Source organism: Phyllopteryx taeniolatus, chromosome 14, assembly GCF_024500385.1.
Source record: "Phyllopteryx taeniolatus isolate TA_2022b chromosome 14, UOR_Ptae_1.2, whole genome shotgun sequence".
In the NCBI taxonomy this organism is placed as follows: Eukaryota; Metazoa; Chordata; class Actinopteri; order Syngnathiformes; family Syngnathidae; genus Phyllopteryx; species Phyllopteryx taeniolatus.
Genome location: NC_084515.1, coordinates 22,474,902 through 22,493,332, shown reverse-complemented (window position 1 = coordinate 22,493,332; position 18,431 = coordinate 22,474,902). Strand labels below are relative to the sequence as shown.

At 42.5% G+C, this 18,431-nt stretch overlaps 1 protein-coding gene across 10 annotated transcripts in view; it reads left to right on the top strand.

Moving 5' to 3' along the window:
- Positions 1-18,431, top strand: part of ctnnd2b (catenin (cadherin-associated protein), delta 2b) — a 122,097-nt gene that overhangs the window by 41,955 nt on the left and 61,711 nt on the right. For 8 of the 10 annotated variants that reach the window (XM_061796613.1, XM_061796617.1, XM_061796610.1 and 5 more), the window contains exon 3: positions 8,358-8,470. In XM_061796613.1, the coding sequence (XP_061652597.1) occupies positions 8,358-8,470 (113 nt within the window). Of the gene's footprint in view, positions 1-5,094; positions 5,374-5,468; positions 5,712-8,357; positions 8,471-18,431 lie in introns of those variants that run through there. The other 2 variants (XM_061796619.1, XM_061796618.1) reach the window with 2 other exon arrangements.

Here is an 18,431-nt window from a genome sequence, read left to right as displayed (position 1 = left end):
TGAGGTGGGGGTGGGTGGGGGGTCAATGGTTATACAGACTGTTAAAGGGAAGGAATTAAAACACAGCCCTCTGAAAACAAGACAAATCTGTCTGGTTGGGATGAAAATTTAAGTAGCTCTGGGATCAAGAGAACACTAAATCTCCTTGAATCTGTCCTCCCCCTTGCTGCTCGCAAGTTTTCCTCTCCTTTTATTCAATGTCGCTCCAATATCAGTCCCTGCGCGCTATCCCGGTCCCCCTTCTCCTGTTGGCTTGTTTCCCTTCGCCTCAGGGACAACTTGGTCATTGAGTCGATGTACCAAATAATTTTACAGCCCGAAACAGTGGCTCGGACAGCATCGATCTCAGCTACATACCCAGTGTGACATTTGTTTTCTCATCAAACTGGCACCCCCTCTTTCCTAAACAACCAAATGCCAGGCAGACTTGCAAGGAGAGGGAGGGACAGATGCAGCTTAGATGAACATGCACAGCACCTTTCCTCTGCATGCAGTCTCGCCCTGTCGAACAGCCATTTCGTTTATTTTGCTAATTGCTTTCATGGCGGAGAGGCTGTCCCTGCAAGCTAGTGGCTGTAACTCTTTCTGTCTTCCTTCAATAATAAGTTCGGTCTGCAGCACCGTATTAAGTAATGCAGTCAGTTGACAAGCTCTTGATTGTAGAACCTGTTCATTAGCACATTTTAATTGTGTCCCTGCTTTACTTGCTTAATTGCTTACCAAGCTGTGATCCCAATCAAATATGTACGCCAAAGAACTTACGCTCTTACTGTGAAGATGATACATGAAGATCACACCGTTAAACCTCTCGAATGGCTAAAACCATGGCTATTATTATCGTGCAGTGAGTAGAAATTTTGCTCCAATGCGTACTATAATTTACATTATCACTGGCAAGTTTCTCAAAACAGGATCTGTTCTTGACAAACCAGGAATCAGAAGGCCTGCAACTATCACCAGTGATGACAACACTGAACTCTCAGGGCAGGTGTTTGCGCAAAGCCAGAGAAAGTCGATATATATCCAGAGGGCTGCACTGGAATTCAGCATGAAGCAAAGTTTAATTCACATTCTTTGGATGCTTCGGCGAGTGCTAAAGTGATTTAAGGTTCCTCAAAGGCTTCAAGTGGAAGATGATACTCAGCGGTAATCAGTATGGGTAAATTAGAAACTTCGTTCAGCCTAGTAACAGTGGGGCGGAAATGCCTCACTCACAGACACATTCTTCGGAAAAAAAAAAAAAAAACATAACTAAAGAGTCATTCATTCATTCATCTTCTGTTCGGCTTCTCCTCACTAGGGTTGCGGGCATGTTGGAGCCTATCCCAGCTATCTTCAGGCGTGAGGCGGGGTACACCCTGAACTGATCGCCAGCCAATTGCAGGAACTAAAGATTTACTTGTTTAATTTGATACTTGATGGGTGGGCAGGCACAACTATTTGTATCAATATTAAAGTCAATTTTACACAATGTCTTCAGTAAATTAAATATAGTGTACAAAGTGCTGTGAAAGTGCATGTTGCTCTATTATTATCATGCTCAGCGTCACCTGATTTAAATTACATTTTGAGCTATATTCCATATTTTATGAAATAAACAGCATGTTTATAAACACGATCTGACACTTTGCAGTCCAATGCACTCGAGCTTGAACTCTCATGAATGTAATAATAAACCTGAACCCCTTAGTTTGACAGACATTGGGCATATTAGGTGCATGTGGTTTGTTCACACATATATATATATATATATATATATATATATATGTATACACGCTGGGCAGATACCAATTTGAATAAATATATGACTACAGGCTTGCCCGCACTTTGCATGTGCCTCATGTATCTGCTGGCGAGACATGATTGGTTTATTTGGTGTGGGTGAAGAGGTGAACAGGACACGTCACACAAACAAACAAAAAGAAGCCAGTATTTTTAATCTGACTCAGTAGGAGATGCAGCAATCTTCTCAGGAGCAACTGCCCCCTGTTGGGAAGGCAATGGGTTCTAATTACCAGGCTTACTGCATCATGGTAAGGGATGTTTTTTTTTTTTTGGCATGATTGCATTTTACTTGAAGCGCCGTTGTGTTTTGATTCACATTCCTCTTTAATACTTTGGTACACAGCAAATTGGCTTCTTTTATTTTCATTCTGGACAAAATAAATTGTTGATATGTAAAATTATCCACGTTCTAGCTTACCACCTGTAGCCAGCTAAGAAAGAGAGTCAACACATGTTGCTACACATCTTGCTTTGTGGACAAATTATATGTACTGTAATATCATTTAGTGGAGAAATCCAAGTCCTTTCAACATAGTGGGTACGGAAAGTATTCAGACCCCCTTAAGTTTTGCACTCTTTGTTATATTACGTCACTGATGGTGGAGTGGTACGCTCACCTGACTTTGGACTTTGGTTTTCTCTGGGTACTACTGTCTCCTCCCACATCCCAAAAACATGCATGGTATGTTGATTGAAGACTCCAAATTGCCCGTACGTGTGAATGTGAGTGCGAATGGTAGTTTGTTTATATGTGCCCTTGACTGGCGACCAGTTCAGGGTGTACCCCGCCTCTCGCCCAAAGATAGCTGGGATAGCTGAAGGACTCCAAGATGGTGAGAAATAAGATTCTCTGGTCTGATGAGACCAAGATAGAACTTTTTGGCCTTAAATCTAAGAGGTATCTTTGGAGAAAACCAGGCACTGCTCATCACCGGTCCAATACAGTCCCAACAGTGACGCATGGTGGTGGCAGCATCATGCTGTGAGGGTGTTTTTCAGCTGCAGCGACAGGACGACTGGTTGAAATCGAAGAAAAGATTAATGCGGCCAAGTACAGGGATATCCTGGATGAAAACCTTCTCCAGAGTGTTGAGGACCTCAGACTGGGCCAAAGGTTCACCTTCCAACAAGAGAATGACCCTAAGCACACAGCTCAAATAACGAAGGAGTGGCTTCAGAACAACTCCGTGACTGTTCTTGAATGGCCCAGCCAGAGCCCTGACTTAAACCCAATTGAGCATCTCTGGAGCGACCTGAAAATGGCTGTCCACCAATGTTCACTATCCAACCTGACAGAACTGGAGAGGACCTGCAAGGAATGGCAGTGGATCCCCAAATCCAGGTGTGAAAATCTTGTTGCATCATTCCCAAAAAGACTCACGGCTGGGTTAGCTCAAAAGGGTGCTTCAACTAAATACTGACCAAAGGGTCTGAATACTTATGGCTGTGTAATATTTCAGTTTTTCTTTTTTAATAACTCTGCAAAAATTGCAACGATTACATTTTTCTCTGTCAATATGGGGTGTTGTGTTTAGATTAATGTGGAAGAAAATGAACTTAAATATTTTTAGCAAATGGCTGCAATATAACGAAGAGCGATAAATTCAAGTGGATCTGAATACTTTCCGTACCCACTGTATATCAATTTGAGCTCTTAATCAAACACAGTGTGATGGTTTGTTTTGGAAAATAAGGTGTGACTGACAAATAACTGGATTTACAGTGATCTTTGCGAATATCCATCCATGCATCCATTTTCTGAGCCGCTTATCCTCACTAGGGTTCGCGGAAGTGCTGGAGCCTATCCCAGCTGTCATCGGGCAGGAGGCGGGGTACACCCTGAACTGGTTGCCAGCCAATCGCAGGGCACACATAAACAAACAACCATTCGCACTCACATTCACACCTACGGGCAATTTAGAGACTTCAATTAATCGACAATGCATGTTTTTGGTGGGAGGAGACCGAAGTACCCGGAGAAAACCCACGCAGGCACGGGGAGAACATGCAAACTCCACACAGGCGGGGCCGGGGATTGAACCCCGGTCCTCAGAACTGTAGGCAGATGCTCTAATCTTTGCAAATATCTAAGTGTAAATGACATAGTTTTAAATTAAAATAGAGGAAAAAAAGGTTTTGGCTGTTTCTTTTTCGAAAAATTTGAAATTTATGCATCTCAAAAAGAAAACGACCTCTTTGTAATTTCCACCTAAATGCTGAAAGCGCTAGTCTGTGAAAATGGAGGACATGTGACAAGTGTTCAGTCTCACTGCTGCATTACAGTATTGTTGCATTTCTCTTTTCTGCTTATAACAATCGTACATGAGCTGTTTATTTAAAAAGTGACAGTGCCAATTTCTGGCCTGGCATAAATATTAGATAATTTCTGCAGATCAGTGTAAATCAAGGATCGATTGATTGTCGTCGGTATGCAAAATCTTATGAAAATGCAAAGAAAAACCCATTGCAATCTTAAACAGAGACTATTCAGTGTTCAAACTCCTAGCAAGATTTCAATGTAGCTCGACCTTCAATCCCCGCCCCCGCCAACGTCTCTGCCTAAAGAAATGTCCCCAGCTCACTTAGAAATGTTTTTAAAAGAAAATCCAGAATGGTGCCGTGCGTCACTTTCGTCTGGCTGCCTTAGAATGCCCCTCGGTTGCTCACCAGTGCGCAATGTATCGCCAAACACAAAATGTTCCCAGTCTTTGGAATGTACAATCAATTAAAAAATATAGAAGAGGAGATCGACTTATACTTTACCGCGCACTCAGCTTGAGCGCACGTTTACCGTGCATTCAATGTAAGTGCTTTAGAAATAGTAGACATCTCTTTGGTCATGCCTCTTGTCTCTACAGTCTCTGATTGGCTATTCTTTTTATGCCGTGCCCAGTTGTAAAACAATAATAAAATTAGTGGCATAAAATGGGGCCAGAGATTTCAAAAGATCATTTTAATAATATTTTATTTTCAGGACATACCAGCAGCGTTGAAATCCAGGCATATAAATGTGTGTAGTTACAAGGGCACCTTTTTCCTGCAGTTCGCAGGTTCCATCCGGCCTCATCGTCTTCCTCAAGTCCCTCCTTCCTTACTTATCAGTGGAAGAGTAGTGTACATACTGTTTGCGATATGTGTGTGTGTGAGAGAGAGAGAGAGAAAGAGAGAGAGAGAGAGAGAGTGAGCAGTGGGCTTTTTTGCAGGGTGGACCAGTGGGAGGGCCCATTGTGATGCAACGTTGCATGAATAATGCCACTGGGCTTCTAAATGCTCCGTTGCCATGGGGACCATTGTGCCTCGCTGAACACTGTGCATGCGTGTGTGTGTGTGTGTGTGTGTGTCCATGGCCCCCATGGAGGGAGTGATAAAGAGACATGGAGAAAGCCAAAAGAAGGCTCAAGTGACACTTGTAGTCTGTCTCTCCCCCTCTCTCCATCGCATTTTGGCTCTCTGCCTCCTTCTTACTGGCTCTGTCTCGACCCGACAGATGAGTACTTGGAGGTAGTCGAGGAAATGTTTTTTGGCCAGCGGGTAGCAAAGAGAAAAGCGATACTGAAGCCTGCTCTGTGAAGTATGGTCCATGTGAAGGTATGTGGACTCACTCACTCCTCGTCTCGCTCATGGCTTTACTTTCTAACTTTTCTTAACAATTTTCCCTCGAAATTTACATGGTGTTCCCGCAGCCTGCAGTAACAGGTGTCTGCATGTCGGGCCTTCGTTTGGAGGCAGTGGTGATTGAAGAGGAAGGGAGGAAAGGAGGGAGCAAGTGCCTTTTGTTCGGGGGGTTTCAAAAAGCCTTCCAACACAATTCTCGCCATCCACGCAATTTAACCTTTCAGTAGCCCGGTGCTCTCCACTGTAGACGCACCAAACAAGCCGAAACCTTTTACCTTTTCTTTCATCGGCCGTGGTGTTGTTTCAGTGAAGTAGGTACTTTTTTTAAAAAATGTATTTTAAAAAAAAACATTTCAACTAATGAGGGTGGTTATGAGTGTGAGATCACAGAGGAAGCTGTTTTCTTTCATGCAATAGTTTGTAAGATGTAAATAGGGCGCAAGCTGTGGATTGTGAGTTTTAACTGATGGAATGTCATATTACTTTCGAGCACCTTTTGAATCTGTGGTGGGTTCATCTTTCCACCCGCTTAAAAGCTACTGCTTGAATCTGCCTTTTAGAGAAAAAAAACCCCTTTGTGATAATTACTGCATGACAATTGTTTTCCTAAATTTGATGACAGCAGATTTTACTTTATTTTTTAAAAAGTTTTATCAGTTGAGTAGATGTTTTGCAGTGTTGTGTCAACACATTCATGTGTCATGATGTTAAAGTTATTTCGAGGGAAGAGGCAACATGTCGTCCTGACTGGTGCACAGTGTTTGCATTTGAGCAACTCCAGCAGCATGTGTATGCCAATCTCTGTGTTGGTGTGTGTGTGTGTGTGTGTGCATGGTACTACATGTTATCATCAAGTCTGCTGTGCACTCATAACATTTTCCTCTGTGTAAAAGCACATACAGTAGTTGACATGGTGTTATTGTCCAAGCAATGTTCCTCAAGGGCAACTTCCTACGAAATTAGCGTTGTTGGCAAACATCCTTCTCCTGTTTGTACTGCATGGAAAATGTGTTTATATACGTTATGAATGCTCATGTATCTTTTAAATGAGTATGTATGCTGGCATGTGTGTGTAGTTGCTACTAAAAATAACAAGATGGACAATTACAGAGGAACTGGGCCATGGATGTGTTACATTATTTACTCCAGCAATAATTTATTCTAATCATATTTTATCAATATGGAAGAGGGACTAAAGCTGCCTCGGGTGCGTAAGCACCAATAGATTGAGATTCATCATCTTCTCTCTCTGATGAAGGAGCAAAATTATAATGGCTGCCCATTGTGTGTTCTTTTAGCCATACAGTATGCATATATATTAGTCTAGGACTATATGAATAATTATTATACAGGGTCTCCATCAAATTTCATAGGAAAAAATAACTAAAAAAAAAAAAAAGAAGAGATTTGTCCATCCCTGCTAAACAAGAATGGTATAGTAACTTCCCAATTTACTATCAGCAAGATGGAGCTCCAGCTCAACATGATATGGTATTCATGGAGTGGCCACTTGATTTTTAGCATTTCAAGGCCATGGCGTAGCAGGAACAGATACAAAACATAAAGGATGTCAAGGAAGCAACGCTATTACAAGCATAATACAAATACGAGTTCTTCGGCACTGGAGAACACACATTGAAATGTGTTTTCAAAACAATGGTATTCATTTAGAGCATATCCTATACATGAAAATGTCTTTCAGAAATGTAACAAGCAATACATTATTACTGTATGATACATATACATAGGCATTGCTTCAGACAAAGTCTCACTCTCTTACTGCATAAGGATTGGAGGTGTGCCCCTCCGCACTCATCTTTTTTTCTCTCTCTCTCAGTTTTGTGCATGTCACATCACACGACTCACAGCGTTTCCGGTTCTATGGTCCTTGTGTCAAAATAAAAGCATGAGTTTCAAAATATGATCCAAATATGAAATATGAGTTTCAACTAGTTTACGGGGACCCTCTTGCCTAGAGCTGCACAATGATGCCCAAAATAATAATCACGATTATTTTTGATCAATATTGTAATCAGAAATATTAATCACAATTATTCTTCATGTTAGGGAAAATATTTGTATTGTATTATTTTTATATTTTTATTGTACTAATTTTTAACAAACAATAATATATACATATTATTGAATTCAAAAGCTGAAATCAAGGCAGCCGCTACAAAGTTTGTCGTCTTTCTGTTACTCGCCACCTCACCCCCAACGTGCTGAGAGGGCCAACTTCAAAATAAAAGCATCAGATATTACTACGTTCGACATCAATGCCATTTGAAGCTTTTTTTTTTTTTTTGTATTATTTTTTTTTTTTAAGTTGCCGTAGCTTAATGAAGCCTTTACCATGCGTTCGCCCCCTGGTGGCTGGCTGACTAGGCTGCGTGCACTGCTGCAGATGAAGCACGTGCTGCTGTGCCCGCATTTTAAATGTCAAAAAATCACAGACAATCAGGCTTATTTAATCATGGCAGACAAAATCGCGATCAGTTTTTGCAGACGCATCGAGGAATGTGTAGAAAAAATAGCATGTGGAGATCACACATTGGTTCAACACTTCTATCCAACTGATTAATTTGGACGAAGACTCTAAATTGCCCGTAGGAGTTAATGTGAGTGTGAATGGTTGTTTGTTTGTATGTTCCCTGCGCTTGGCTGGCGACCAGTTCAGGGTGTACCCCGCCTCTCGCCCAGAGTCGGCTGGGAAAGGCTGCCCGCGACCCTGGTGAGGATATGTGGTAGATGATAAGTGGCATGGAAAATGGATGGATGGATGATTACAAGACTCTTCTATCGAATATTACGGTCTAAGTGGAATGTCCAGACGGCAGAATCCATTTCACAACTATTAAAAATGTGTGCTGGACGATGGATCCCAAATTATATTACGCGCGAGTGTAAATTTTGACAAACAATTTTGACACACTCCTCATCTCTCTCTTTCACTCCAGGAGTTGCAGTTTGAACGTCTCACGAGGGAACTGGAAGCCGAACGACAGATTGTTGCCAGTCAGCTGGAGAGATGCAAGCTGGGCTCTGAGGCTGGAAGCATGACAAGCATCAGGTGTGTGCGCAGTATGTGTGTGCGCGTGTGTGTGTGTGTGTCAGATTCATCAGATCCATGCTTGTGTATGCTTGTCCTCTTGCAGGTGACTAAATCTCCTGCGAGTTATATTAAAGCAACCCTGTTAGATTCGCCTTTGACATGAATATAGGGCGATGAAGAAATAGGATACCTGTGGCTTTCCCTGCCTCTCAAAAATGGATCAATCAATATTACATAGGCTACAAACGAGTATATATTTTTTTTAAACCAGATTTTCAATTGTAATTAATTTCCTGGATTTGAATTGGAGCGAACACCATGTCAGTTGGCAGCCTGTTCTCAGCTCATTAACATCCTTTTTCAGGTTATTACTATGTGAATTTTATGACATAGGGCAAGGCAAATAGCTAACTACTTTGAATGAATGTCAAAATAAGTTTTTTTGTATGTCACTGATGGTGTCATGACTTGGCTGACTTCAGTGCAGCAATTGTGGGTTCTGTTCCCACTCCGTGTCAGTGTGAATGTGAAAAATGTGAAAGGTCGCCCAGTTCTAAATCCTGAATAGTGATGTTGAAAATGGATGGAAGACTTTCTATCACAAAATTAGTGCTTACCTTTCCATAGGATTTCATTATGAAAATATTTCACGACGATTTCAGATGTGGAATAGTGTATCATCTTTTTTTTTCTTCTTCTCACAGAAAAACAGGTGGGGCCATAATAAATTATTTCAAGCCGGTGGTCTAAACTAAAGGAACCACTGTGTTGCATATCGTATGGCTTGCGCCATTTTATTGCAGTAGTTCCCAACCTTTTTCTTTTTTTTTTTTTAGTGGCGGGCATCACTACAAAACCTTTGAAATCTTCTATTATCCCCAACGGATATTTAATTTTGACTAAATTTGAATCCACCTGCCGTGTATGCTCATCTTAATCGAAATAAATAATGATAACAATGCAATGATGTATTTTATTTAAAGGTGCCCCTCAGAGCGTGCAAGGACACTGTTCCACCAATCAAATGATAAAATCAGGGTAGAAAAACACAAGAAACACAAACTGGTCACGATCCACACACACACACACACACAACACAAGCAGATGCCTATTGGGCATCCCCTCCTTGAGTGACAGGAACAATAACCCACCAGATATGGTATGAACAGGCGATTTTCAGAGCTAACCATTCCTCACACTTATGTTCCTGGCAACGTAGTCGGCAGAAAGGGTTATGGGTACCCACGATTTATTGTGGTAATGTTTTAAACTACAGACTTGTAGTTGGAGAAAATCAAGGTAAATGTTGCTTTTGTTGCATTTGTTCCTGTCGATATTGTTATGAGTGTGTGCATTAGCTATTCATTGGGCTAAGGTTGGTATTTGTAAATATTTCCAGTCATGTCATTCGTACCCTCAACCAATTGGGTTATTTACCAAATATATGCATTGCATACACTAAGTAAGGTTTCTTCTTCTGAAAGCGTGGGATATCTCCGTCGCTGGAAAGGAGCTGTGACAGAAGGAAGGTGGTACATGTATTTGTTTGACAGGCGAGGCAGGATTTTCAGAGCTCTTCGCGACACGCCCACACGCCTGGAAGAACGCCTCAATTCTTGAGCCATTTGATTTGATTTGATTTCACGTACTTTGTAATTGTTTTTAGTTCATTCATTCATTGTCAGGCTTGTTAACAAGACGTTTCTCTGTGATATGACAAATTGACAAGGCATTTTTTTTTCTCCAATTTGGTTGTACTTTGTCCGGTGTGTACTGGGATAGCCTCCGGCATACCCGTGAAGCTGAACAGGATCAGCGGTAAAAAAATAAATGGATGATTGAGCATTGAATTGAAGGTTAATAATCCCTTTTAAAAGTGAAATTAAACTTCCCTCTTTGTGTCACTCATTCATTCATTTTCCGTAACCGGAGTACCCGGAAAACCCACACAGGCACGGGGAGAACATGCAAACTCCACAATGCAGAGGCCGGATTTGAACATGGGTCCTCAGAACTACCATTTTAAAAATGATTTGTAGTGGATGAAATAAAGTTCGTGTTTCATGTTTTTGTTGGTCAAAGATGGAAAAAGGTGCAGACAGAATCATAACAATCCTAAGAACACAAATAGCCTATTGCTATTGCTATACACATAATGTGACTTGGGGAGAAAATATGTGAACACGAGCAATGATACTAATCGGACATAAGAATATAGTCTATAAAGTCCATTACTGGTGCAATGAAGAAAAACATAGCACTTTTACCTCACCATTAGGCTCTCAGGCAGCATGAGTTAATCAGCCTCTTTGCAGTTTTCATTGGAGACCATTGTGTTCTTTCAAGGCCACACTGAATATTCCACACATTCCGAGTCTTTCTAACAATAGTACTTAGTTGGAACTTCTCAACCTCGCACCCTTCCCTGCCAGAGAGGTGACATTCCACGTCCCTAGAGCCATCTTCTGCAGCCGGGGATCGGACCACCAAGGTCCCCGCCTTCGGCTGCCACCCAGCTAACTACACACCGACCACCCTTGGCCTCTCCCACAGGTGGTGAGCTCATTGGAAGGGGACCCATGTAGCCTCTTCGGGCTCTGCCCAGCCAGGCCCCATGGGTGTAGGCCCGGCCACCAGGTGGCTTCGAGCCCCACCTCCAGGCCTGGCTGCAGTTGGGGGCCCCGTTGACCCACATCCAGGCTAAGGAAACCTTGTTCCATATTTTTCATCTTCATAAGGGTTCTAAATATGACCTAATGCAGCCAATTCAATAAATGATGGTTTCCAGTTATTTACAATCTGGGATTGGTAATCTCTTGCATAGAGTATGGTGATAGAGTGGTCGTCATTCAAAGGTTGCAGGTTTGATCTCCAACTCAATTTTGTTTTTGTAAAATTATCCTTGAGCAAGACGGAATCCTTAGTTGCTGCTGGTGCTGTGTCATCAGTGTGTTAATGCGCTAATACATTCCCATCATGACTATATATTCAATTAATCTTTGTGTGATTGGATGAATGAGGTGACAGTCCAAAAGCGCTTTTGAGTACTTTTGAAGGTAGACAAGTGAAACCGTTTTCATTGTCGACCTTCCATTTTGTTCAAAGGTTTGTAATCAATTTGCTCATTAAAAATAATGTAACGTAATCTGTTCTAGGATGGGTAGGCGGCACAGTAGCCAATTGGTTAGCACAGCTGACTCACAGTTCTGAGGTTGGAAGTTCAAATCTGGGCTTTGGCTTCCTGTGTGCAGTTTTCATGGTCTCCCTGTGCTTTAGAGGGGTTTCTCCATGTACTCACGCTTTCTCACACATTCCCAAAACATGTATGTTAGTTTTATTTAAGACTATGAGTGAGTTTAAATGTTTTTGTTTTGTTTGTTTGTGTGTCCTGTGGCTGCCAACTGACTCTCTGTAGCACTCTCTCAAAAGCTGAATCTAAACTATGAGTACATATGTATCAAAGAAAAAATAAACTACCATATTCTTTTACAGAAGCAATTCCCCCAAGAACTGCCTCTTGTTTATGGAGGCAAGCGCCTACAGGTTATTTAATACTGAAATGTGAAAACTTGATTGAAGGCAATCTCCCCAGGAAACAAAAAAGATGGGTCCATGCGGTCGAATCAAACTAAAAAAGTGACTATGAATGAGTGTCAAGTGCTGCTGAGCAAGTGTGGGAGGTTCTGCAGTTCCGCTTTGTGGTGCACGATAAAGACTTTCAGAGGTGCTAATGAGTCCTTCAGCTCTGCTTTTGTTTCCAGCCTTAATCAGTCACCACAGGTCACACATTGTCTACCGCAGCATCTGCTGCTGTTTTGTCACTTCAAAAAGCACAAACACTCAGTGTGTGTATGTGTATGAGTATGTGTATCAGTTCATCACACAAGAAACATTAAAAAATTGGCTGCTAATTTAAGATAATGGAACATTCCACCATGTATGCTAAAATGATTGCACATTTGCTAGAGTAACAGTTACTGTATCTTATTTGGTGAGTGTTTACCCCTACCAGCCATCCATTTTTTTTTTTTATTTATTATTTTTTTTTTTTATGTGTTAGTTACTATGAGCAAATCTGTGAAGTTTTGAATAGTAAATAGACTTAGTTTGATTTTCAGCAGCCTTAACAAAATCAAATGCTTTTTGGCAGCTTTGATAATCTTTTAAAGTACAATGAATGTAATGCATATTATATTTTACCGTGTCTCTGTGGGGACTGCGTCTCTGTGAAGTCTGCGTACATACAGTACGTTTGCCCAACTTCGAGTAACATAACATTGCACTTCTCCAAATTGCCGTTTTGATATTTCCCAGTACTAGTCTTCTGGATTGCCACAATAGTAAGAAATAACGATGAGTTATCAGATTATATTCGTTTTTCGACATTTCTTGCAACCAGCCCTGGGGCAGTTAGTAAAAGAGGTTATTAGTATTAACCAAAGGACACGACCCTACTGGGTGGCGCAAGTTCTGAGTAGAATATTGCACAAGTTCTACTGAGACACACACACACACACACGCGCACACACACACATGCACACACACACACACACACACACCCTCTCCTGTGGCAGTCTGCTTCTTTTGGCTGTGTATATATGCAACATTTGTCTGGTAATTGGTGGCACAGTCAGACTGCATGCTTGTCTGACTGCTCAGCAGCGTGTGTGCTTGCAAGTGTGTGTGTGTTTGTATGTGTGTGTGTGTGCGTGTGTGCATGTGTGTGTGTGCAAGCACTGGCTGTAAATGCAGCATTCGTCTGGTGAGAAAATGTGACCCATCTTGCGAGGCCATTACCCAGAAGCTGTCAGGGAGCTCGACTGCCAGTTTACACTTAGCAAAGTGGGTTTCCCTCTGTGTTTACTTTATACACGCGTACAAAAAACAGTGTTGCAGATGTCACGTCACATACAATTTTGGGCAGACCGGGTTTGGTGTGTGAGAATCACCTGTAGCTGTCATGGACTAAACAAAGGACAGGACACAAATGCACGACCCCTAACCCTATCCATAAAGGACAGTTACAAAAGAGAAGTAAATAGGCTAGGTTGGTACACGTGTGGGGAGTCAGCGAAGACAACTGTATCCAAAAGGAATGAGGCAAAAGGCAAGGTCGTTAATCAGAAACTGGGTCAAGGCATACTCTAAGTTAGGAACTTTCAGCTAGGAATGCTGGGATGTGACGACAAGGTGCAATGAACTGGTGACCAGATATGCATGGGGAAATTAGGGTAAACGGGGCACAGGTGGGGAACATGCTCTCAGGAGCAGGTGTGCACAAGGCAGGGGGAAGCTTACAACCATAACACACACATGACAGTAACACAACCCGCTATCCTGACCAGATGATACGCATTTCTTAAGTCCAGTTTGGTGAAGACCTTGGCTCCGTCCAGGAGCTCAAAGGGAGTGGAGATGAGAGGAAGGGGGTACCTGTTTCTCACAGTGACTTGTGTTCTGGCCCTGAAAGAGAAAACAACCTCCCTCCTGGAGGTGTGGTCCCAGGCAGCAAGTCAATTGCACAGTCATAAGGTCTGTGGGGTGGAAGGGATTTTGCTTTGGTCTTGGAAAAAAACTTCTTTAATGTCATAGTCACAGATGGGTACTTGAGACAAGTCGAGATCTTCAGATGAAGTCTGTGGAATTTCATTAAGAACATATCCTTTGGAACAATTGCCACCCCATGAAATAACCTGCCAAGAGGACCAGTCCATATGGGGGTTATGTAATTTCAACCAAGGGTGCTCCAAAATAAGGTCATAATTCATAGCGCCAAAACCATGAAAACTAATGCGCTCTGAGTGAGTGTCAGGAAATGTCAATGTGACAGTTTGGGTGCAGTGAGTTATCCTGCCCATAAAACTACCGTCTGCGGCCTAAATGTTGCGGTGGCGTTTTACTTGGAATGTTTGAAGTTGCATCTGGCTAAACGAGGAGAGAGTTGAGTTTCAATCAGAAACAGAGTCAACAAATACAGACATTTGAATCTCTTGATCAGTAGACCATAGTGTTACTTTGGGAAGAACATGGGGAAGGTCTTCCTTATTGAGATTTGGAATAACCGCTCCAATTCTTTTGTTACCGGCACTGGCAACTTTGACATGAAAGCACAGCCCTTCCTTCAGCCAACGTTGATGTTCCTCGAGAGAGAGACTGGTCCTGCCCAGTTGCATGGGTTCATCCATGGGGGTGCTAGCCGATGGGAACAGGCTGGGAACAGGTGATTTGCCTTTGCTTGACTGGTCAATGAGGCTCGTTCTCCAAGCGGGTGGTGACGCATCCTTCTGATGACCTCTGGTCGGCGCAGGAGCCAAAAGCCTTTTATCAATCTTTATGGCGAGAGCGATGAGAGTGTCCAAGTCATTGGGCAGGTCTAGTGGGACCAAAGGATCTTTGATGCTGGGAGTCCTTGAAAGATTGTGTCGAGTAGTGCCCTGTTGTTCCACTGACTCTCAGCTGCTAGAATGCGAAACTCAATTGCGTTATCTGACACCCTGCACTTGCCTTGTTGTAAAGTGACAGGGGAGCATGGCAACTCGTGATCTGGTGTGAAGTGCTGGAAAACTTGGTCATAGTCTTTCCGAAAGATGCCCAGGAATGACAAGCGGCAGAATTGCGGCTCCATTCAGCAGTATCCCACACCTCCGCACGAAATGACAAAAGCGATCTTCGCCCGCTCAGTGGGGAAGGCAGCTGCCTGTAGCTCAAAGTTCGCGCTGGGTAATGAACGGGAATGGGTGATGACCGGCTTAATGTTCCCAGAATCCCCCGAGAACTTCTCTGGTCAGGGGAGCTGTCGACAAACTGCTGCGGAGGCGACAGGTGGCGGCATGGTGACTGGTTCAAATGGAAGAAGTGGTACCGTGGCTGCATCAGGCGCTGTGACTGCTGATTCCTTCTTCTGTACAGCATTCATTAAAACTTCAAACTGTGATGCCACCTGTCTCATCATGGCATTCTGATGCTCAGACAGTTCTCCGAGATGTAAGTGAAAAGCAGCAAGCTGCTCATCCTGCTTCATGAGGCATTGGCCCTGCGCTTGAAGAGCATTATGTACTGGGTATGAGTCTGCTGGGTCGATGTTACGGCCAGTTCCTTCTGTCATGAACGGAGCAACGGACAGGGCCCAAATGCACTGCTCCGATGCACAAAGCACAGTTCCAAAAGAGTAGTTTAATAAACAGGCAAGGTTGGTACACGTGAGCAGTCAGCGAAGGCAACAGTATCTAAAAAGTGTGAGACAAAAGGAAAGGTCAGTAATCAGAAACTGGGTTAAGGCTTACTGTGAGTCAGGAACGTGGAACTAGGAATGCTGTAATGTGACGACAAGGTACAACTAACTGGCGACCAGATAGAATGAGACACGAGGTTAAATGCATGGGGTAATTAGGGTGAACGGGGCGCAGGTGGGGAAGATGCTCTCAGGAGCAGGTGTGCACAAGGCAGAGGGAAGCTAACAACCACAACACACACATAGTAGTAGTATCAGTAGTGATAAACCCGTATTTATAAAGGACTGCTGGTATTGTCTCCAAAATACAGTTGTCAGCTCTTCTTCTTTTTCTCTCGTTTAGCCTTTTCCTCTCGTTGAAAAGTCCATTCAAACACATTTGTTTTTTATTCATTTCGATAGCTTATGAGCTTACTTTTGTCACGTGCACGGAGACACAGTTGGATGCACCTGATTTTCAAAATAAAACTTCTTTCACACTCTGATGATCAATATAATATTTTTTTATCAGTCTCTCTATGCAGGCAGCAATTTTTTTTAAATCAGTGAATTTGAGAATAACTGACATGTTCAAGACTGTGTTAACACGGCACTTTTGTCCAAACCAAAGTAAACCAAAGGCTACACCATAAAAAGTTATGCACACAGTAACAACCTGATTGGATTGCGTATGTGATGTATAATTGCGACACATTTGCAGATTTTTACTGTTAAATATCTTGTAGTTTTCTCTCGGTTTTTGCTTTGACGTTAATGTTGGTCGGTGTCCTTTCTGTGGAGTTTTCACATTTGAGCTCAAGTAAACCGAAGCACACTAGTTCCCTTGCAAGATCTCGTTCTTCAAGGGGTCTCTGGCCGCATGTTTATGCACACCAGGTTTCATATGATAGCGTTCCCACTTGACTATTGAACTGCACTAGCAAAGCAATGAATGGCACTACAGATTTGCCCAAAACGTTTTAGAATCTTTCAGTATGTGATGTGTGGATGAGGCTTTGTTATTCAGTTTTAGTTTTCCTGACTCTTCCTTTCTCTACATGTCTTTGGAAGGGCATCGTCATCTGGAGTCACATTGCATCCTTGTCTTTAAATGCCATTGTTCTGAATGAATGTAACGTTGCTGTGTCTGGTCAACACTCATTTTATTAAAAGGTCACAACCTCTATTGGTCCATAGAAGTGTAATCCTGAATAATAATAAAAAAATCTAATTAGGCTTCTGAAAAAGTTAATTTGTGTTGTGAAAACAACAAAAATGTGCCTTAGCTTTAAGCCTGACATTGCATGTAAACAGCATTTTCTAGATTACCTATAATTATGCTTGATTTGCTAAGGTCTGGCAGAGTCTATAATGATGTCACAAGGGCATGACCCCATAATCAGACTTGCGTGCATTGTTTGAAAAAAAAAAAGAAAGAAAAAAAAAACAATCCATGACACTGTTCAAATTACATCCATCAATTTTCAATTCACTTTGTCCACAAGGTGAGTTAGAGACAGTCCCAGCTGAAATATGAACAAGAGGCGGGGTACACCCTGGACTGGCCGCTAGACAATCACAGCGCACATATTGATGAGCAAACTATAACACACATATACACCAATGTGTGTGTTGTGGAATATGGCAGGCAGCCGTAGACCTGAAGTAAACCCGCTCAAGCACGGGTTTACTCCACCTGGCGCCGTATACGCGGCTCCATCTTGGCCCAGCTGTGTTAAAATCCACACAGGTGGGGCTCAGGCACCAAGATTCAAACCCATAACCTCTCGAGTGCCAGGCAGACACGCTATGGTCAAAATCCAATTGAATTTTGATGTTTCATTAGTTTAGACAAAGAAACAGCAATGTGCAGTGTAATAAAAACATCCAACCATTTTCCAAACCGCTTATTCTCACGCGGGTCGCGGGCGTGCTGGAGTCTATACCAGCTATCTCTGGGCGAGAGGCGGGGTATAGTCTGAACTGATTGCCAATCGCCAATCGCAAGGCACATAGAAACAAACCATTCGCACTCACATTCACGCCTACGGGCAATTTAGAATCTTCAATTAACCTACCATGCATGTTTTTGGGATGTGGAAGGAAACCGGAGAGCCCGGTGAAAACCCACGCAGGCACGGGGAGAACATTGCAAACCCAGGATCTCTTAACTGTGAGGCAGATGTGCAAACCAGTCGGTCACCCTGCCGCCGTAAGAAAAAAAACAACAACAAAATCATGATTTTAAAATTGTACAATGAGGAAAAAAGTCACAGTACATTTTGAAATGTAAAAGAAAAGGAATCAGCTGCGATACACATAAAACAGGGCATTGTAGAGAAGAGCAGCATGAAGGAAGCATGATGGTAAAAAAAAAAAAGGCAAAAAGGGGATGACTGACTGAGAGAAAGAAACGAACAAGATAAGCCAGGAGGTAACAAAGAATTGGGAAGGAAATGCAATCAAGTTCCGCTCATTAAACCCACGGCGCTGAAAGGCACTAACGCACATGGAGTCACTGTGAGCCCAGACACTCTCAGTAAGCCCAATATCTCTATGTTTCACTGTGTGTGTGTGTGCATACGTGTGTGTTTGTGGCTTGGAAGTATGTTTTCATTGCCACTTAGCAGTGACTGTCTGTCTTTGATTATTGTAGCAGTCAGCTCATAAGCAATCACACAAACACATGGACACTGAGGAATTTTGTTCTCAGCCACACAAACACATTTTAATCGTATGTATTTGTAATGTACTTATGTTGACCTGCGG